General features: G+C 38.0%; 1 protein-coding gene and 1 long non-coding RNA gene across 2 annotated transcripts in view; one reads left to right on the top strand and one right to left on the bottom strand.

The window, feature by feature from the left end:
• The first annotated feature begins 4,572 nt into the window (after positions 1–4,572).
• On the top strand, positions 4,573–5,058 carry LOC150080565 (protein ZBED8L-like). Its single transcript, XM_090380739.1, has one exon. The coding sequence runs from the start codon at positions 4,573–4,575 to the stop codon at positions 5,056–5,058; it is 486 nt and encodes a 161-aa protein (XP_090236865.1).
• Positions 5,059–11,460: 6,402 nt separating this feature from the next.
• LOC150080564 (uncharacterized) overlaps positions 11,461–22,460 on the bottom strand; it is a 28,176-nt gene continuing 17,176 nt past the window's right edge. Inside the window, exon 3 of the long non-coding RNA XR_016547384.1 lies at positions 11,461–11,508. This is a non-coding gene — a long non-coding RNA (uncharacterized LOC150080564). The remainder of the gene's footprint in view (positions 11,509–22,460) is intronic.

Here is a 22,460-nt window from a genome sequence, read left to right as displayed (position 1 = left end):
TGTTTATATTGCACGATTTTGCATTGCACAAAGATTTCTAGGAACACAACTATCGTGCTATACGAGGACTGACTGTATTGTAATTAACAAGAAAACAATTTCCCGACTTATGTAATACTCAACTTATGCAAATTCGACTTTAGGTAAGTTTTTGCCGGCTGGTGCAAACTAATAAAAAATATGAAAATGTATTTTTCATCTGTAGGGATAAATTGAGGTATTGCAAAAATATCGCAACGTGAACCCAATAACATATTTTTTTTGGTAATTTGTTTCAAGTCCTTGGAAGTTGAAATTTTCGCTATATTGCTAAGCTATTTATTGCTCTAAAAGGTCATATTTATAATGGAAATTGGACTACACTTTCATTGTTATCATATGTTCTCCCATTATAAGAATCAATTTTGAACGCCTTTGTGATATTTTTCTAAAGTAAGTTTCTGGAGGTCACAACCAAAAAACAATAAAACAATTTTCACTTTCTGGTTTATTGAGCTTTTCGGTTAGCACAATCTATTATATATTATAAACTCAATCTTATTGAATCTCCGATAATACCAATAACTGGAATTCTATGGGTTTTTACATTATGGTATTATGGTGGAATGAGTTCCTCTTCACTGAAATCTTCAATCAAATAAAGAAATTTTCAGAAACTTGTCTTCTTTCCTATTTACTTATTACAATGGTGAAGGGAAAGGGATCAACGGAAAGTACAAGTGCTGGCAGTGCTAAGAAAATAAACAAGTTTCATTTAGAAATGAAGATGATTAATTAAGTACGAAACAGGACAAAGTTTGTCATCACGGAATTAGGTCTCGCTGCTTCAACAGTGAATACTACTTTAAGGTACAGTGTGTATAAAAGAACATGTCAAAGAAAAAGGATCAATGCACTTAACAGTGATCACAAAACAACGCTCAGTTGCTATATTGAAGATGGAACAGCTATTAATAATATGGACGGAAAATCAGATTCAGAAGCAAGGGCCCCCGAGTCCAATGGCCATTCAAGCAAAAGCAAGACGTATTTAATAAAATATTAAGGATCAGTATGACGAACCCCAAGCCAAGTTCGTGGCAAGCAATGGGTGGTTTAATAGGTTCAAGCATCGTGCTGGTTTCCAAAACATTAAAGTATGTGGTGAAGCCACCAGTGCCAATTCTACAGCTGCAGAGAAATTTTATGATGTGTTGGAAAAAATTATTGATGAAGGCAGCTATTCAACGCTGCAAATTTTTAACATTGACGAGACTGCTCTGTATTGGAAAAAAAATGCTGGATTGAACATATATTGCCAAAGAAGAAAATGCAATGCCAAGTTTCAATGTATCAAAAGATAGGACCACGCACTTGCTTGGGGCTAATGCAGCTGGAGATTACAGATTAATACCACTGCTTGTGTACCATTCTGGAAATCCTCGTGCATTTAAGGGTATCAATAAATGCCACCCTACCCGCGCATTTCCGATCGAACCAGAGAGCATGGATAACAATATCTCTCTTTGAGGATTGGTTTAAATGCTGCTTCATTCCTGAGGTTGAAAAATATTGTAAAGACAACAATGTTTCTTTCAAGATTTTGCTTTTGTTAGATAATGCTCCTGGAGATCCTACGCATCTAGATGATTTCAATTTGAATGTGAGAGTCTTATTTCTACTGCCAAACACTACTTCACTCATCCACCCTATGAATCAGAGTGTTATTTCGAATTTAAAAGCATACTATTTATGCACAACATTTACTCAGGCATTGTCTGCAGTAGACGGTGAGAAAAATTTGACGTTAAGAGACTTTTGGAAATCTTACAATATTTACCACGCCATTTCTGCCCAGGCCTTATTAAACATTAATAAGGCCTGGACAGAAATTACTAAAAGTTGTTTAAATGGCACATGGAAGAAAATATGCCCACGGCACGTAAAAGGCTTTGAAAAAGATGAATCATATGAAGAGGTTACAGATATGATTGTAAAGGTTGCAGAGCTACTTCAGTTGGAGGTTGTTGCCAAAGACGTGGAGGAGTTAATAGAGGAAGAAGAGAAGGAATTATCTAACGAAGAACTTATTGACTTGCAGGCAGCAATGGTGAAAGAAGAAAATGCGATGAAGCTCAAGATGAACCAAATGAGGAGCTTCATCACCAGAGAGATGGCAATGGCATTTTGTGAAATTGCATTGGCAATGGCGAGGTTTGAGAAGATGGATCCTGACAGTGAACGATTCTTAAAAGTTAACAGGGGGGTGAATGGTATGCTTGCTTGCTACAAATAAATTGACAATTAAAAGAAGAAAAAAGCCACTGTCCAGTCATCCATTAATATGTTCTTTCGTAAGGTTGATTGGCCGACCCCTTCTAAATCTCCACAGTGGCATACTTATCAGCTGAAGATGTCGATTCTGGCAATGACGCTCAAGAGGTAAAACTCACTGATGTTATGCCTGTCTCCTCTCTTTTTTGTAATTTTATAATTTAAAATTTTTTTAAATTGCACGCTTTTGTGATTTTTTGTGCACATGAGATAAAAAATCGAATAAATTCAATAAATAATTCTATTCATATGTTTGTCGAACATTTCTTTTTTGATCCAATCAATTTAGCGAGCATAGTTGCGAGTGCTGCACAAGCACGGGGGAAAATTCCAACTTATGTAGAGTTCCGGGGAACGCAACCTTCACGTTAATTGGGGAGTGGCTGTAATTGCTATCTAAACTGGAAATGCTGCAAAGAATTTCCAATTTATGACAAGGAGAAACTTTTAAAGTGCCTGTTTATTGCTCCAAAACTTATTTGTCATGTCCAGACCGATGCAGTGCTCAAGATGTGGCCTGATCATTGCCTTATACCAGTGTTCCGCAACCGGTGTGCAAAAAAGATGACAGTTGTGCTGCAAACTTTGCTGATACCTATAAATAATACTATACGTATTATGATTAGAAATTGACAATTGAGGAACTTTTATCTATTGTAAGAAATTAACTGTACATTATTTACTCCCAATCATAATTTTTATGTTTGTTTGTAATGCTACTCATTGTTATTTTTCACAATACAGCATTTTTACTGAAACACAATGTTGTACGTGCGGGACAGTAAATTATTTTTCGCGTGGGTATCCAACACTCACTTTCTAAAGTTATTTGTGTGTTTGCCCTTCGAATATTTCTCATTTTGTCGCTGCACTGACTGAAATAAGATGCCGCTTGTTAAAGTTAGATACTTATGTGCTGTTCCTTAAAAGTGTAAGGATTATCAAAACCCTCCCCCCATCTTTTATTATTTTATTGGCTTGTTTTGATATTTGTCTCTGTTTGTCCATGCTAATTCAACTTTATTTTTTGTTCCTGTGCCGATGCACCCGCCCTTTGTTATAAGACTATATTTTAAAGCCATAGGTGTGCCCATCCCTCTGTTCGAAGAGCATTGGTCCCATGTCTATTATTTTCAGTTTTCTCACAGCTGCACTCTGAAATAGTCAGAAAACTGTGATCACAAGCCATAACATTGTTGATTTTCTTTTATTAACAATGGAGAAGTTCCTGGTAAGGAGTATTCCATCCAAGAGCACAAGTACTGAAAGTGCTGAGCCCAAAAAAAGAAACAAAAATTAGCATGCAGACAGTATAGTGAAAATTATTTGTTTTTTGGATTTTTCTGGTGTGGTGATAAAACATGCCCAACCCTCGAATGTCTCATGTGCAGAGAAAAACTCACAATGCTGCTATGGTTCCTAGTAAACTGAAACGGCATTTCTCAACAAAACAAAAAACAGGCAACGTTCATGATTTCTTCGGTACATATTTCAGAAAATGTACAGGGAGATAGCTATAAAAATAAGCTGTCCTTATCGTAAAGGCCAAGAAGCCACACACACACAACAGCCAAAACTTTGTTAATGCAGGCTTGTAAAGAGATGGTGAAAATAGTCCTGGGCCCAGAAGCTGCTAATGAAATTTCAAAAATTTCCACTCACAGCTGACACAATCAAGTCGCTTAGTCAGTGATATGTCTAGTGACATTGAAGACATTATGAAGGAGAAAATCAACAGCAGTCAGAAGTTCTCACTTCAGATCGATGAGTCCACAGATGTTAACGGTCACACTCAACTTCTTGCCAATATTCGGTTCATTGATGGAGATGTAACTGCAACAAATTTCTTTTTTTTTTTTTTTTGCAAAGTACTGCCTGAGCGATCCACTGGTGGAGAAATATTTTGTGTTACTAATGAATATATGCTCTAAAATGAATTAAGTTGAAGGATTGCATTAGTGTTTGCACAGATAGAGCTGCTTTCATGACAGGTCGAGTTACAGGCTTTGCAGCTAAAGTGCGCAAAGCGAATCCTGACATATATTGTGACCAGTGTCGCATTCACCATGACGCAATTACTGCCAAGTCTTTGCCATCTGCTCTGAAAGTCGTGCCGCATGAAGTAGTAAAAGTCGATAATTTTATCAAATTGCAGCCCTTCAATTAGCGGCTCTTTTCACACTCCTGCTACATACAGAAGTACGATGGTTGTCACGTAAAGTGTTAACACACTTTTTTGAACTTAAGGAGGAGGTAGAGATGTTTTTAACAGTTGAGGGGCATGAGTATGCAGAGTTATTTGCAGATGATGAATGGGTGACTAAGTTGGCATATCTTTCTGATATTTTCGTTCACTTGAATGAGCTGAACCGAAAAATGCTAGGCAAGAACGAACAAAATCTTTTTATGAGTATGGATAAGAGTCAAGGCTTTCAGAATAAGCTGGATTTGTGGATACAATGCACTGCAAATAGGTTATTTGAGATGTTCCCAACTGTATGGTCACTTGCTGTCGGTAATAAAGTGGTGATGGACTTCATTAAAGAACATTTGGATATCTTACAGCAGAAGTTCAAGGATTATTTTGGAGAGAGAGTTGAAGATTTTGACTCGATTCGTGATCCATTTGTTGCAGATACAAAATCTCTTCCGACGAATGTACAAGAGGAACTATTAGGTCTGAAGGCGGACAGAACATTGCTATTAAAACATCGTGAAGTGCAATTGCATTCTGGTTGTCAATAAGGAAAGAATACCTGACTAGCTCCGAGATGGCAATTAATATGTTATTACCATTTTCAACATATTTGTGCGAACTGGGCTTTTCGACCTTGACTGAAATTAAAACATCAAAGAGGGAGAGACTCAGATCTATTGATGAAGAAATGAGACTTGCATTGTCATCGATTCTGCCATGCATCAGCCGTCTGTGTTCAGCAAGGCATGCACAAGTATCACATTGAGGGTATGTGTAGTTATTTGGCTTAATACTAATAGAAGTTTTATTATTTTTATTTTTTTTTTTGGCATTGCTTTTGTACAGTGATTTAGGGTTCATAAAATGTTAATATATGTAGGAGCCAATTTCTGTTGGATTGTAGGAACAATAAGAATTGATTCTATTGTGACTTATAGCATATTCATATTAACATTTCCATAAATGATGCGTTTTGGGAGATTAAGATTTTGATATGCCATGTTGTGTTGTGGATAGCTTAAGGTGTGCCGCAAAGAGAAAAAGGTTGCAGAACACTGTCTTATACAGTGGGATAAGCACCTGGGGGACTTCACTAATAACATTAGTCTACAAAGACTGGTGTCTATCGATTACCATTCTCTGTATTCTCCAACTCAACCATTCCTTTATCTATAGCAGCAACTTGCCCTTAATGCCACACTACTCCAGTTGGTACAGCAGTCATCTGTGTGCACAGTATCTTTTGATACTGGAAGCATTCAGGGAGCTTTTGCTTTGCTGAAATCCAAGTACAGGTAGCCTTTGTTTTGTGCCAGTCCAATTTGTGCTGATTTGCAATAGCACCGGTCACTAACTACAAGGCCATGAATATTTATTTTTGAAATTTTTTTATAAATTGAAAGTTTAAAATCGTCAAACAAAATTTATCGGCATCATACTGTACTATGTATTATGCACTGTTCGCGTGATCTGTACATGTGATCAAGGGCAATCTGAGACCAATCACAGATAATACATCAGTTTTGCAATCCATGGACCAGGGGGTAATAGCCACTTTTAAAGCTTATTACCTACAGCAAATATTTGCAGAAATTATAAAAGCTTTGGATGAGTCCAACATTACCATCAGAGAATATTAGCGGTCATTTGATGTCTTAAAGGGCATCAATCACATTAACACAGCCCGGCAAGAAGTGACTGTCAACTGACTAAATGGAGTGTGCTGCAAACTTATTCCAGATTTCATGCATGACTTCAATGGATTCGAGCCACAACAGAATGTTGTAGAAAACATTAGCAGGCTGGCACTCATGGGGCAGGGTTAGAAGAAGTTACAGTTGAAGATGTAACTGAGCTCTTGAAAAGTCATGTACAGACTATTTCAGATGAAGATCTTGAAGAGTTAGCCGCAGAACCTAGCCAACAGCAGGAGGAAGAGAAAGAAGAAGACCCTCCTCTAAAAAGTTACAAAGGCTAGTAATCTACAATGGATTCTTGCAAGTGTAGAGTCCCACACTAATGAGCTCTGTGACATTGATCACGACTGGGAGAGGAGTGCCACAGTTAAAAGGGGTGTCATATTAACCAGGGCCATTAACAGAAGATCCACAACCAGGACCTTCAAAAGCCAACTAAAAACTTTGGCATTATGCCACTGTCAAAATGTTTTATGTAATTTATTTTTTATTTATTATATGTAACTGTATTTATGTAGGTTAAAAATAAATTAAATAAAACTCTCCAGTATTGAAAAGGGTAGGTAAAATTTTGTGCCCAGAACCTAACCCCAGCATAAATCATGGGCTACCTGTATATGATATCAAATTTATTTTTGGCATCCAGTTCCTTTGTGCCCACATCATAGTATCCAATCAAATTGGTCAGACAAGATTTCCCCTTAACAAACCCATTTTGTGTCTGAAGTATAATTGCAGCTTTGTCTGGATGAACCTACATCACCAGTAACTCCATTATGTTCTCTAGAATAGAAGTTAAACAAACAGGTCTGTAATTACTCATATCACCCTTTGATCTCCCTTTGTGAATTGGGGATACATTTGCCTATCTCCAGTCCACATGGACCTCTCCTGTATCCATAAGTACTCTCATAATTATGGCTAAGGCTTTGTTTACTTCCTTTCTGCCTCCCTTAATATAACTAGATAGATACCATTCATTCTAGGTATCTTTTTTACATTTTATGTTTATGCTTTCATAAAGGCGACTATGATGGTCTGAGACAGTATTTAAATTCTATACAGTGGGACCAACTGATGATGTTACCAACAGCAAATTCAAAATGGGAAGCATTCAAGGAACTAATCTTGGAAGCTACCAGGCTTTACATACCAACCAAGAAATATTGTTCAAGGTTCAGGCCTAAATGGTTGTCAGATGAACTAATGAGACATATGGCAGAGAAGAAAAATGCATGGGATACATACAAATTAATGGGTGACATGGAAGCCTATGATAGATATAAGTTGGTCTGTAACCAAGTCACAAAGGAGATTAGGCAGGCAAAGGCAGATTATGAGAAATCCTTGGCAAAGGATGCAAAGAAAAACAGAAAACAGTTCTTTACCTATTTAAACTCAAGAAGGAAAGGGATGAATCAGATTGGTCCACTGGATGTTGATGGTTCAACAGTTGAGGATCCAGCTCAGGTGGCTAACAATCTAAACGAGTATTTTGCATCTACATTCACACATGAGGAGTTATTCAGGAAGGGGAATGTTGCAGGTGAAGTAAACATTGGCAGTGAGCTAGATGATTTTCTAATAACTGAGAGGAAAGTGGAGGAGAAATTGTTGAGGATAAACATAAAAAAGGCACCTGGGGTGGATGGGATCTATCCAGTTATATTAAAGGAGGCAGCAAAGGAAGTAAGCAAACTCCTAGCCATAATTATGAGAGCTTCTTTGGACTCAGGGGAGGTACCCATAGACTGGAGATGTGCAAATGTAATGCCAATTCACAAAGGAGGATCAAAGGCTAACACAAGTAATTATAGACCTGTTAGTTTAACTTCGGTTCCAGGAAAATTAATGGAGGCGCTGGTAAAAGAAGCACTGCAGGATCATCTGGACAAGAATTCAGTTATAGCTCAGACACAGCATGGTTTTGTTAAGGGCAGGTCTTGTCTGACCAATTTGATTGGATACTATGATGTAGTCACAAAAGAACTGGATGCAGGGAATAACTTTGATATTATATATTTGGATCTTAGAAAGGCTTTTGATATTGTTGCGCATGGAAGACTGCTGCACAAATTGGAGAAGTGTGGCAATGGAGGCAAATTGCTGCTATGGATAAAGGGATGGTTGAGTGGCAGAAGACAGAGAGTGGTAATCAATGGACACTGCTCAACGTGGACTAATGTTATTAGTGGAGTTCCTCAGGGTTCAGTGTTGGGTCCATTGTTGTTTTCTGTATTTATAAATGATATTGATGATGGTGTATCAGGCTTAATGTCCAAGTTTGCAGACGATACAAAGGTTGGCAGGGTTGTTAAGGACACTACTGATACTATGCTGCTGCAACAGGATCTGGAAAGGTTGAGCAGATGGGCTGAGAGGTGGCAAATGAAGTTTAACATTGACAAATGTAAAGTACTACATATGGGAAACATAACCCCAGATCAACGTATCAACTCTGTGGTACTACGCTGACAGTGTTAGAGAATGAAAAGGACCTGGGGGTAATTGTGCAGGCAGACATGAAGTTCTCTGAGCAGTGCAGATGAGCTGCAAGAGTAGCTCATGGTGTCTTATCAATGATATACAGGAATTTTTCTAGCAGGGACAGGGATGTGATTATTCCCTTGTATAAGGCATTGGTCAGGCCACACCTTGAGTACTGTATACAGGCCTGGAAGCCTCATTTCAAGAAGGATGTAGAGCTGCTGGAACGAGTACAGAGAAGGGCAACAAGATTAGTGAATGGAACAAAGGGTTGCTCTTACGAAGAAAAGCTTAAGTTTTGCAAATTACAGAGCCTGGAGACTAGGCATCGGCTAGGTGATCTGATAGAGGTGTATAAGGCTTTGAATGGCTTGAGCATGCTCAATGCTGATGGGATTCTTCCTCTTGCTCAGAATAATCACCTGAGAAGGCATAAATTCAAATTGAGGAAGGACGGATGTCGGATAGATGTGCGGAAATTTGCCTTTAGCCAGCGGGCAGTTGGTTTGTGGAATAGACTCCCATCGCTTGTTGTTGAAGTTGATAGCTTAAACAAATTTATGGCTCAGCTGGACAGGTATTTCGAACGAACGGAGGGGTGAAATGGGAGTAGTGGTTGTTTTTTTTTTTTTTTTTTTTTTTGGCTGATGCTGAATAAGCTTGCTTTCTTGCATCATATGCCTCTACTAATGCTAATGCAAATGCTTTAAAAATTTCTCAGTTATCACAAAATCCTTTAGAGTTTGCTTAATGTCTAAGTCTGTAAATTCTTTATGCATGAATAATCACTGCTGATAATCAGATCAAGAGTGTTACTCCCTCTGGTTGCCTCTCTAACATGCTGCTGTAGAAAACAATCATCCAATAAATCCACAAAAGCCTTTCTAGTGCATGAGTGACCAACCCACAAGTTCCAGTCAACATCTGGGCCCACTCTATTTCTCTGTATAATTTTTCATTGTACTCATCAGAGTCATTAGGCCTATAACAGACTTCTACTCTCATTTTTGCTTTCTCAGTGCTTATGTCACACCAAACCGACTCTTTGCTTACACATAATCTTAGCCTTCGGCAATATTCTAAGAAATATTGTATTGCTTAGTACATCATTTATGGACTTTTTTTTTTTTTTTTTTTTTTTTCAGCTTTATATCATAATAAATGTCATCACCACTACTTTCTGCAGGCACCACATTCATTAGTTCCAATATACCTAGTACCATTATTAGTTCAATGGCATGGTAAACTTCAAATAAATAAAATAATCAAATAGGCATACTATTTCATTATCTTATTAAAATTAGTGGCTAAGGTAAAGAAAGCCAACATGAGAACCACAGCAAACTATGGGAAACTTAATGGACAAACTGGTTTTCCACTACTGCAGCTTTGCACTCATGCTCAGTAAACAGGTGATGCATGTGATCGGTCTGGAACAGAAGTCAAGAATGATATATTAGTTGACACGTAGGTGTGACAGACAATGTACTCATTGGTGCGTGGACACAACAGATGATAACATCATAGTGTTAAATGATTGACTGACGTTATGATTTGTATATACAAAGAATCTTTCTTTCTTTTCCTATTATTTCCTAACCTGGCCTTAAAGGTTAGGTTAAGAAATAATAGAAAAAGTTTCCTAAGGAAAAGGTTTCCTTACCTAACTTTAAAGGTTAGGTTAGGTCAGGAAATAATAGGAAAAGAAAGGGTTAATCTTAGAACAGGATGCACAGTCCAGTCTATTCAGTCACACTTTGGTGAACTGTGGTTTCTTTAATAGACTAATATTCATCTAGTGAAAAAAAGGTTAGGTTAAGTTTAAGCCACTAATTTTGGATGGATTCAAGCAAAAAAATTGTGATTGTATACGATAATGCACACTAAAGATTACGGACACCATTTTTCGCTTGAATCTGTCCTGAATTAGTGGCATAAACCAACCTAACCTTTGTTCACTAGCCTAATATTAGACTATTAAAAAAAATCAAAGTTGAACTGAATAGATTTTAGAGTGCACACCCTGTTCTAAAATTAACCAAACAAAGAAAGGTTCTTTATATATATATATACGTATCATAATGTCAGTCAATCACTTAACGCTATGATGTTATCTTCTGCTGTGTTTATGCACCAATGAGTACATTGTCTGTCACGCCTATGTGTCAATTATTATTATTATTATTATTAGCCATATGGTGCAAGGAAGCCTGAGGCTTACACTGCACCAGCCAAAAAAAAAAAAAAAAATTCCAAGTTATCATGAGAGACAGAGAGAGGGAGGGAGGGAGAGTCAGAAGTAGAAAGGAACCACCAAGAAAGAGAAGAATGATGATAACCAGCTCAGGACCCTGGGTTTGCCAAGCCCATACTCACCAGATGTGAGCCCCTCTTCTCCAGACCAATAGCATGCATCACCTGTTTACTGAGCATGCAGTGCAAAGCTGCAAACCAGTTTGTCTGGTAAGTTTTCCATAGTTCTCGTGTTGACTTTCTTTACCTTAGCCAAATTAGTAAACTAAAACTAATTATAATATAAAAAACATTTACTTTGAATACAAATAAGTAAAATATAAAACATGGCATGAGCCACTATTTTCTTTGGAATGGATGCAGTAGGACATATACTGCTTCCAAAAAAAATTAACAAACTGAGTACGAGCTGAATGTTGGAAACAGAATGTTGAAAAGCAATTTTTATTATTACGTACCATGAGAAATAAGACCGCCAATCTCTGTAACAACTCCAGCTAACATTGGGAAATAGGGACTCCAGGCTATATCGGTACTGTAGGTAATCAAAATGTCTCCTGGCTATATGAGACAAAAAACAACAACATGATATTAAAGAATTTTAAATGGCTGTTACATAATTTACCCAACAGAACAGTTTCTTTATTCTGTGAGTTGTGCAAGTCACAGTTTGAACAGAAATGAAATTTGATTACCATGAAGTGAATAAAACTGAAAAATTTTCAAAACTAATAATAGATATGATGACTACATTGTAAAAGAAAAAACACACAAAATAATAAACATAATTAAGTCATTATAGCTGATTGCTAATATGAATTTCAATATGAGCCTATCTATCTTGAGAGAGTCAACTTATCCTATGCTATGAGAATTAATTTTCACTCTTGGAGAGCCTTTGGAGATAGCTCGAAATTTTACTCCCTAGACATCCCATACACATTTAATGGGATTTGGTCTGAAATTATTACTTTGGATATTAGCATTAGTAGAGGCATATGATGCAAGAAAGCAAGCTTATACAGCATCAGCAAAATAAAAAAAAAAAACAAAAAAAAAAAAAAACCCCTTCCCATTTCACCCATTTATTTGCTCCAAATGTTTGTCTAGTTCTGCCTTCAATTTATTTAAGCTGTCAGCTTCTACAAAGACAGATGGAAAAGTTTGTTCCAGCAATCAACCTCCCGCTGGCTAAAGACAAATTTCCGCAGATCTATTCTACAACTGTCTTTCCTGAATTTGATATTATCTTCCCTCAGGTCCCATCAGCACTGAGCTTACTCAGACCATTCAAAGCCTTATACGCCTCAATCAGATCACATCGCAGGTGCCTTGTCACAAGACACTGTAATTTGCAGAAAACTAAGCCTTTCTGTGTAAGATCAACCCTTTGTTCCATTCACTAATCTTCTTGCCCTTCACTGTACTCATTCCAGCAGCTCTACATCCTTCGTAAAATGAGGCCTTCAGACCTGTATACAGTACTCAAGGTGTGACCTGACCATTGCCTTATACAAGGGGATAATCACCTCCTTATCCCTACTAAAAAAACTCTTGTATATCATTGACAAAACACCATGAGCTATGCTTGCAGACTGTCTGCGCTGCTCAGAAAATTTCATATCTGGCTGCACAATAACCCCCAGGTACTTTTCATTCTTTACCACCCTGAGTGTAGTACTGCACAGTTGATACGTTACTCTGGAGTTACTGCTACCCGTATGCAGTACTTTAGATTTGTCAATGTTAAACTTCAGTTGCTACTTCTCAGCCCATCTGCTGAACTTTTCTAGATCCTGTTGCAGTAGCGTACTGTCAGTGTCATTAACAACCCTGCCAACCTTCGTATTATCTGCAAACTTAGACATTAAGCCTGATATACATTCATCAATATCATTGATAAATATACAGAACAACAATGGGCCCAACAGGAACCCCTGGGGGACACCACTAATAACATTAGTCCACGAAGAGCAGTGTCCATTGATTACCACTCTCTGTCTTCTCCTACTCAACCATCCATTTATCCATAGCAGCAATTTGCCTCCAATGCTGCATTGCTCCAATTTGTGCAGCAGTCTTCCATGTGCAACAGTATCAAAAGCCTTTCTAAGATCCAAGTATATGATATCAAAGTTATTCCCACCATCCATTTGCTTTGTGGCTACATCATAGTATCCAATCAAATTGGTCAGACAAGACTTCCCCTTAACAAACCCATGCTGTGTCCGAGCTGTAACTGAAGTTTTGTCTAGATGATCCTGCAGTGCTTCTTTAAGCAGTGCCTCCATTAATTTCCCTGGAACAGAAGTCAAACTAACAGGTCTGTAATTACTTGTGTCACCGTTTGTGAATTTTAGATACATGTTCACACCTTCAGTCCATGGGGACTTTCCCCGAGTCCAAGGATGCTCTCATAATTATGAATAAGGGTTTGCTTACTTCCTTTGCTGAATCCTTTAATATAACTGGTTAAATCCCATCCACCCTGGTGCCTTTCTTATGTTTAACTTCAGCGCCTCCGTAGCCAGGTGGGAAGGAGCAGCAGTGCGTAGCACACGCTTCTTGATTAGACCGTGGTTTGAGCCCGTCACCACCAAATACGGAAAGGTCAGCGAATGACCACCGCATATCCCGGAGCAATATGGCCTTAGTTGCTAATGCTCCTAAAACACCAAATAACATGTTTAACTTCAACGATTTCTTTTCCACTTTTCTCTCAGTTATTACAAAATCATTTAACTCTCTGCCAGAATTTGATAAACATTTGGCCCTTTCCTACTTGAATGACTCCTCATGTGTGAATGTAGATGCAAAATACTCATTTGGATTGGCAGCTATCTGAGAATATCTATCTGTCTACAGTCAAACCATTGATATCAAGTGGACCAATTTGATTAATTCCCTTCCTTTTAGAGTTTACATAGGTAAAGAAGTCTTTGTTGTTTTTCTTTGCATCCATTGCCAAAGTTGCCTTTAAAAAAGCAAAAATCCTTCCCATTACCCCCGACAGTAGTTACCTCTTTGAGTAAATCCCACATCAGCACACTGTGATCAATTCCACCTAGTGGTTCCTTTATCTGCAGATTCTTAATGCACGAAAAATCACTACTGATAATCAGATCAAGAGTGTTACTCCCTCTGATTGCCTCTTTAACATGCTGCTGTAAAAAACAATCATCCAATAAATCCACAAAAGCCTTGCTAGTGTGCAAATGACCAACCCACAAGTTCCACTCAATATCTGGGAAATTAAAATCCCTCATTATAAGACAATCTGATTTACTGGCTGACTGTATTTCTGAGGCACCTCCGTAGCCAGGTGGGCAGGAGCAGCAGTGTGTAGCATACGCTTCTTTATTTGACTGGGGTTCAAGCCCGTGACTACCAAATACAGAGGATGCGGAAAAGTCAGGGAATGACCACCGCATAACCCCGAAGCAATATGGCCTTATTTGCTAATGCTCCTAAAAAAACAAAATAACAATAACTGTATTTCTCCGTACAGTTGTTCATTATACTCATCAGAGTCATTAGGCCTATAACACACTTCTACTCTCAATTTTGCTTTCCCAGTGCTTATGATACACCTAACCAACTCAACACTGCACTGTTCACCCATGTTCTCTGGCTGCACTTCCTTAGATTTTACGTGTTTCTTAAATTATAGCATAATTCCTCCTCCCTTTCTATTGTGTCTATCCTTTCTGTACACACTCTATTCGCTAAATTCCAATTCTGCATTCCTTATATCTGTGTGACACCATGTTTCTGATATCTCAACAGATATGCCTTTGATGTTTTGACCAGCCCTTCAAATTCATCAAATTTATTTACTATACTACCAGCATTTGTGTACACACAAGTATACATGCACTTGTTCTTATTCTTAGCTACTGTAACACTGCCCATGTATTTACTTGTTCTGCAAAGACTCAAGCAGTCTCTGAAATCCCCAGCAGCTTGTTTTCCAGGCTGCTGCTCATTCCAATAGAAGCAGTGCAAGAATCACTTTCATCTCTGCCAGTGGCTACTGTTAATCTATTAGTTTGTGTATCACCCCAAGGTAGCAGTTTTCCGACCCATCTAACACTGCTCAATAGCATCAGTAAATATTCTTGCATCCTTTCTATTTAAGTGTATCCCATCCCTGTAGAAGCAGTCTCTCCTGTTAACAAGCACAGACCAGGTTCAGAAAAATTCTATCCTATGAGCCTTGCGCCATCCCTCCAGGGTCAAACTGATTGACAAGGCTCTCATCATATACTGCCTCCTATTGTGCTTCTGCAGAATTGCAGACACCTTCAAATTTAACCCTAACTTGCAGATTTTTTCAACATTTTTTCTGCCATTCTCTTACTCTTGATATCATTGGTATGAATGTGTACAACAATATCACCTTTTGTGCCCTTAAAAGATGATATCTGCTCTACAACGTCATCAACTTTTGCCCCTGGCAGACATACCCTGGTCCTGTTCCACCTATCCTTTTTACACAATATATTCCCCATTTCCCTGACAATAGAGTCACCAACAATAACTAGCTCCTGTGGGACTAGTGCATTCTGCCCTGGGGATTTCTGCTGTGTTGCCTGATGATCCAGTCCAAGCTCTGGCATTGGCGTGGGCAGCTGGGAGCTTGATGGGCTCTCAATTTAAGTCTTTCGAGGGCATCTACTCTGTTCTTCAAGCTCTCATAAAGGACCATAACAATGGTGAGTGGCACCTCATTTTCCTCACACTCCTTACATCGAGAACACACAAAGACATTGCCCTTGGCAATATTATGTCCTGTTTCTGATAGCTCCACAAACATCAATCAAGCAGTACATTTCAAAAGGCTGTGATTCAGAGGAAATCCATCCCCCTCAGTTCTCCCCTGAGCTTACAGCACTCCAACTACCTTGAGCTCTTTGCTTTGCTGCTCTGAGGCATGATTTCGATTCAATTTCAATACAATTAAAAATATTACACTAAGCTTCTATCCCAATGCAGTAATAATGCTATATATATTTGTGTATAGAGTTTTATCTCCTTCAGAGTTACGTTATATTAATTTTGTATCTTCTGTCAAGTTTAAGTTATACAGCTGTATGTACTAATTTATAACATTATGTTTGTAAAATCTAAGTGGTTATATGTATTAAATTAAACGTTACATTTGTAAAATCTAAGTAGTTATAATAGATAATAAATTTAACTATCTATTGCCACCCACTCAGTTCAAACTCTCTCCAAATCACAGATTCTAAAAGCTCTACTAATATTACTGTCGTAAGTTACATCTACATGAGAAGTTAAATTATTAAAACGCATGAGCAGTGCTATAATTTATAGTTTATAATCCTCTGCTGATGCTGATTACACTGCTACAAGTTATGTAGAAGCTTGTAGTATCTACTATACTGATACGAAAACAATGGCGGCAGATTCAAATGCTACTGTCGATAAAATGTCAGCAGAATTGACTGTGGTTTTCTAGGCAATTACAAGGCCCAGTAAAGAATAAATGCACCAAATTAATCAGAAAATCACAAAAAATACTATACTAATAAATTTAAATGAAAAGTCATACAAAAACATTAAATTCAAATCAATAAATAAAAAAAGTCGACTTAGTGGCTTTGAACATGTCTGGCTCCCACTAGCCTCATCAGCAGACTTCAATTATCAGTTCTGCATCAGTTGAGCTCTCTTTGGGAAGATCATTTTCTGTTTGTTTTGTTGTTTTTTTCAGAATTTTTTACAAAGCAAACTAAGGAATCAGTATATTGTGTCAGTAAACTGTGTGTATGCACTCTGTGGTCAGTTTTCCTGCACTCAGGAATGAAACGCCTGAATTTTCAGGAGATAAAAATTTTCCACCCTTACCCAAGATAGACTAAGTTGGCCACAGTGAAAAAAAGTTCATAAGTTTTCTATAGCAGTTCCTGCTGTTCAGACAGGTAAGTATTTCTCAATTTCAGTTGGGAACTAAATTTAAGGCATTTTTACACCATATAAGAATGCAGCAATATTGTCCACTGAATATCTGCAAAAGTGCTTTCTCTTTCTCTCTTCAGCAGGAATCATATATTTTTTAGAGAAGACCATAATAATATTCACCCTAACTACTTGTTTTGAGACCACACTGAGAAGAATGGTCCAGTTATGACCCTTGCAATGAACACACACTAAACAATAATGAGTGCAGTGGAGAGTTTTGTTGATAACATGTAGTAGTAATGGCAAATGATTGAAGAAAGCAAGTTTATACAGCATCAGCCAAAAAAAAAAAAAAACCCTACACAGTTCACCCATCTGTACCCTCCATGAATTTGTCTAGTTCTTCCTTAAATTTATTCAACCCATCCACCTCCAAAACAACAGATGGAAGCCTGTCCCAACAATCAACCACTCGCTGTCTGAAGGCAAACCTCCACACATCTATCCATGCAACCATCCTTCCTCAACTTGAATTTATGCCCACTCACGTTTGTCATCTCAGCAAGTGGAATATGGCGTTAACATTCAGCTTACTCAATCCATTCAAGGCTTTAAAAAACACTTCAATCAGATCTCACCACCTAGACTTCAGATGCTGCAATTTACAGAACTGAAGCCTTTCTAGGTATGAGCACCCTTTTGTTCCCTTCACCAGTCTGGTTGCCCTTCCCTACATCCATTTCATCAGATCTACATCCTTCATAAAGTGAGGCTTCCAGACCTGTATACGGTACTCGAGATGAGGCCAAACCATGGCCTTATACAAAGGGATAATCACCTCTTATCCCTACTAGCAAAGTTTCTATTTATCATTGACAAAACCCTGTGAACTGTCCTGGCAGCATATCTGCACTGCTCAGAGAATTTCATGTCTGACTGACTACCCAGTTCTTTTTCATTCTTCACTACCCTGAGTGTAGTACTACACAATTGATAATTACTCTGGGGTTACTGCTACCCATATGCAATACCTTGCATTTGTAAATGTTAAACTTCAACTGCCATTTATCAACCCATTGACTAAATTTTCCTAAATCTTGTTGCAGTAGTATACCCTGCCAACTTTCGTATCATCTGTAAACTTAGCCATTAAGCCTTATATACCTTCATTAATATCAGTGATAAATATTGAAAACAACAATAGGCCCAGCACTGAACTCTGGGGAACTCCACTAATTACATTAGTCCATGAATAGCAGTGCCCATTGACTAACTTCTTCCACTTAACCATACCTTTATCCATAGCAGTAACTTGCCCTTAATGCCACTACTTTCCAGTTTTTACAGTAGTCTTTTACATGTGCAACAGTGTCAAAAGCCTTTCTGAAATCCAAGCATATGATGTCAAAATTATATAAATTATATAATCAATTAAATTTATTAACCTTATTAATTTTCATTGTTAATTAAATAAATTGCATTTAAATGGAAATCGTGCCCAAGACTAGAGCAGCAAAGCAATGTGCACAAAGTAGTGGGAGTGCTGTGGCTTGGGGGAGAACCAAAGGGGGCAATTCTCCAATGCATCACAGCCTAAAGAAATGTGCAACTTGTGAAATGTTTGCAGACCTTTCTGGGATGGGACATGATGTTGCCAAGGGGAATGTCTCGATGTAAGCAGGGTGAAGAAGTTAGGCACCAACTCAGCATTGTTATGGACCTTTATGAGAGCTTGAAGAACAGGATGGATGCCCTCAAAGGACTTAAATTGGGGGACCCATCAAGCTCTTAGCTGCCACATCAATGCCAGAGCTTGCACTTGATCATCAGGCAACACAGTGGCAACCTTCAGGGCTTTGTTTATTTTGGTTTTTAGGAGCATTAGCAACTAAGGCCATATTGCTCCGGGATATGCGGTGGTCATACCCTGACCTTTCCGCATCCTCCGTATTTGGTGGTGACGGGTTCGAACCCCGGTCTAATCAAGAAGCGTGTGCTATGCACTGCTGCTCCTTCCCACCTGGCTACGGAGGCGCAGAATGCGCTGGTCCCACAGGAGCTGGTTATTGTTGGTGACTCTATTGTCAGGGAGACAGGGAATATATTATGCAAAAAGGATAGGTGGAACAGGACAAGGATCAAAAGTTGATGAAATTGTGGAGCAGATATCATAAAAGTGATATTGTTATACACATTGGAACTAATGACCTTAAGAGTAAGCGATTTACAGATTTACTTAACAAGTACAGGTCAATGTTGAAAAAAAGTTGCAAGTTAGGGTTAAATTTGAAAGTGTCTACAATTCCACCCAGACATGATATGAGGGAGCATATGATGAGAGGCTTGTCAATCAATTCAGCCCTGTAGAGATTGTGCAAGGCTCATGGGGGAGAATTTTTCCAGCATGGTCTGTGCTTGTTAACAGAGAGATTATTTCTACTGGGATGGGATACACTTAAATAGAAAGGGTGCAAGAATATTTGCTGATGCTAATGAAGCAGTGTTGGGGGGGGGTCGGAAGGCTGCTAACTTGGGGGGGATTCACAGACTCATAGGTTAATAATGGCCACAGGCAGAGGTGAAAGTGACTCTTCTACTGCTTCTATTGGAATGAGCAGCAGCCTGGAAAGTGAGGTACTGGGGATTTCGAGGGCTGCTGAGTGTCATTATGGAACAAATAAATACATGGGATGTGTTAGGATAACTAAGAGTAAGAATAGGAGTATGTATACTTGCATGTACACCAATGCTATGAGTATAGTAAATAAATTTGATGAATTTGAAGTGCTGGTCAAGACATCAAAAGTGGATATTGTGGAGACATGGTTGTCCACAGAAAATTTTCCAGGGGTGGGGGGGGGGCAAAGCTTGGAGACAAATAATTATCAATAAATTTTTATTTAATTTTTTAAATAATTATTTAATTAAACAAGTAGATTATAGAATACAGTATTGCATCAATACAAAAACACATGAATGTATATAAATTTACAATATAAAGGAAACAAGAATTAATATATATATATATATATATATATATAAGTTTTTTTAGTTAATTGTAATACCAACTAGATAAATTGGAGAATTTAGCATAAAAGTATTAGGGATGCAAACAGAAACACATAGCTTCAGCTAATTATTGATGGGATATATTGAGTGGAGCTAGCCTTAACGTTCCATTCGATGTATCCATATATCTATAATCAGCTATATTATCATTTTAATTTTACTATTTTATATTATGTGTTTATTTATAGGGTACAACAAAGAAGTCCAACTTAGGTTATCTAAACTTGGCCCTTTGAACTAATGAGTATAGTTTGCACCCCTAATACATTTATGCTAAATTCTCTAATTTATCTAGTTGGTATTACAATTAACTAAAAAATTGTTATATACAGACAGATGTAATGTACAATTATAAATTTGATGGCATTAATCTGTTCTGTCACTCTTTCTCCTTTTTTATTTCTTATATTCTTTTACATAATTTCATATATATATAGATAATAATAATTTCAATAATCACGTATCATATAAGAATTGAATTCTCCGTCAATCGCTTGCAAACCTATTGATGACATTTTCAATAAATTTCTTATTTACCGCTTCCTCTTCTAGTTTCTTCCTGTGCACACTAATCATGCATAAACCTTATAGGCAAGTTTCTGAGATAGTGGACACCTTAACCATGTTTTCACACCTCTCAAGGTGCTGAAACTTCTTTCAATGGTACAGGTCATAACAGGTAATGTCATACCTGTGGGAGACAACAGAGAGTGGTAATCAAAGGACACTGCTCTTCGTGGGCAAATGTTATTAGTGGGAATCCCCAGAGTTTGGTGCTGGGCCCATTGTTGTTTTGTGTATTCATCAATGATATTGATGAAGATATATCAGGATTAATGTCCAAGTCAGCAGATGATACAAAGGTTGGCAGGGTTGTTAACATCAGTAAAGACAGTATGCTACACCAACTGGATCTAGATAAGTTGGGCAAATGGACTGAGAAATGGCAACTGAAGTTTAACATTGACAAATGCAAAGTACTGCATATGGGTAGCAATAACCCAAGAGAAATGTACCAATTGTGTGGTACGACACTCAGGGAAGTGGAAAGTGAAAAAGACCCGAGGGTAATTGTACAGTCAAATATGAAGTTTGCTGATCAGTGCAGATGAACTGCCAGGGCAGGTCATGGAGCCTTGTTAATGATATATAGGAATTTTGCTAGCAGGGACAGGGAGGTGATTATTCCGTTGTACAAGGCAATAGTCAGGCCACACCTAGAGTACTGTGTACAGGTCCGGAGGCTTCATTTTAGGAAGGATGTAGAGTTGCTAGAACGAGTACAAAGAAGGGCAACAAGATTGGTGAGGGGAACAAAGGGGTGCTCTTACCAAGAAAGGCTTAAGTTCTGCAAATTGCAGTGCCTGGAGAGTAGGCACCTGCAAGGTGATCTGAGTGAGGATATAAGGCCATGAATGGGTTGAGCAAGCTGAATGCTGATGGGATTCTTCCTATTGCTCAGATTAAGAACCCGACGGGGCATAGATTCAAATTGAGGAAAGACAGTTGTAGAATGGATGTGCGGAAGTTTGCCTTTAGCCAGTGGGTGGTTGATTGGTGGAACGGAATTCCATCTTTTGTTGTGGAAGTTGATAGCCTAAATACATTTATGGCTGAGCTGGACAGGCATTTGGGAATGAATGGAGGGGTGAAGTGGGCGTTTTTTTTTTTTTGGCTGATGCTGCATAAGCTTGCATCAAATGTCTCTACTAATACTAATGCTAATGCTAATGAACAACTGTACAGGGAAATAGAGTGGGCCAGTAAATCAGAATGTCTTTATAATGGGGAATTTTAACTTCCCAGCTATAGACTGGAACTTTTGGGTTAGTCACTAACACAACAGCAAGACTTTTGTGAATTTATTGTATGATTGTTTTCTACAGCAGCATTTTCGAGAGACAACCAGAGGGAGTAATACTCTTGATCTGATTATCAGCAGTTATTCTTTATGCATTAAGAATCCACAGATAAAGGAAGCACTAGGTGGCAGTGATCACAGTGTACTGATATAGGATTTACTTAAAGATGTAACTACTATCAGGGGTAAAGGGAAGGTTTTTTGCTTTCATAAAGATGACTACAGTGGTCTCAGAGAGTTTTTAAATTCTATACAGTGGGACCAACTGATGATGTTACCAACAGCAAATTCTAAATGGGTAGGATTCAAGGAATTAATCTTGGAAGCTACTAGGATTTTCATACGAACTAAGAAATACTGTTCAAGGTTTAGGCCTAAAATGGATGTCAGATGACCTAATGAGACTCATGGCAGGGAAGAAAAATGCATGGGATGGATATAAATTATCAGGACACACAGATGCCTATGGTAGATATAAGATAGTGTGTAATCAAGTCACAATGGACATTAGGCAAGCAAAGGCAGATTACGAAAAATCTTTGGGAAACAATGCAAAAAAAAGAAGACAGTAAACATATCTATGCTTATGTAAACTCTAGAAGAAAGGGGATGAATCTGATTGGTCCACTTGACATTGATGGTACGATTGCTGATGAAC

Source organism: Mastigoproctus giganteus, chromosome 9 (genome assembly GCF_048544385.1).
Source record: "Mastigoproctus giganteus isolate SK-2022 chromosome 9, ASM4854438v1, whole genome shotgun sequence".
In the NCBI taxonomy this organism is placed as follows: Eukaryota; Metazoa; Arthropoda; class Arachnida; order Uropygi; family Thelyphonidae; genus Mastigoproctus; species Mastigoproctus giganteus.
Note: the sequence above shows the minus strand (reverse complement) of the source record. Positions and strands in the feature narration are given on the sequence as shown.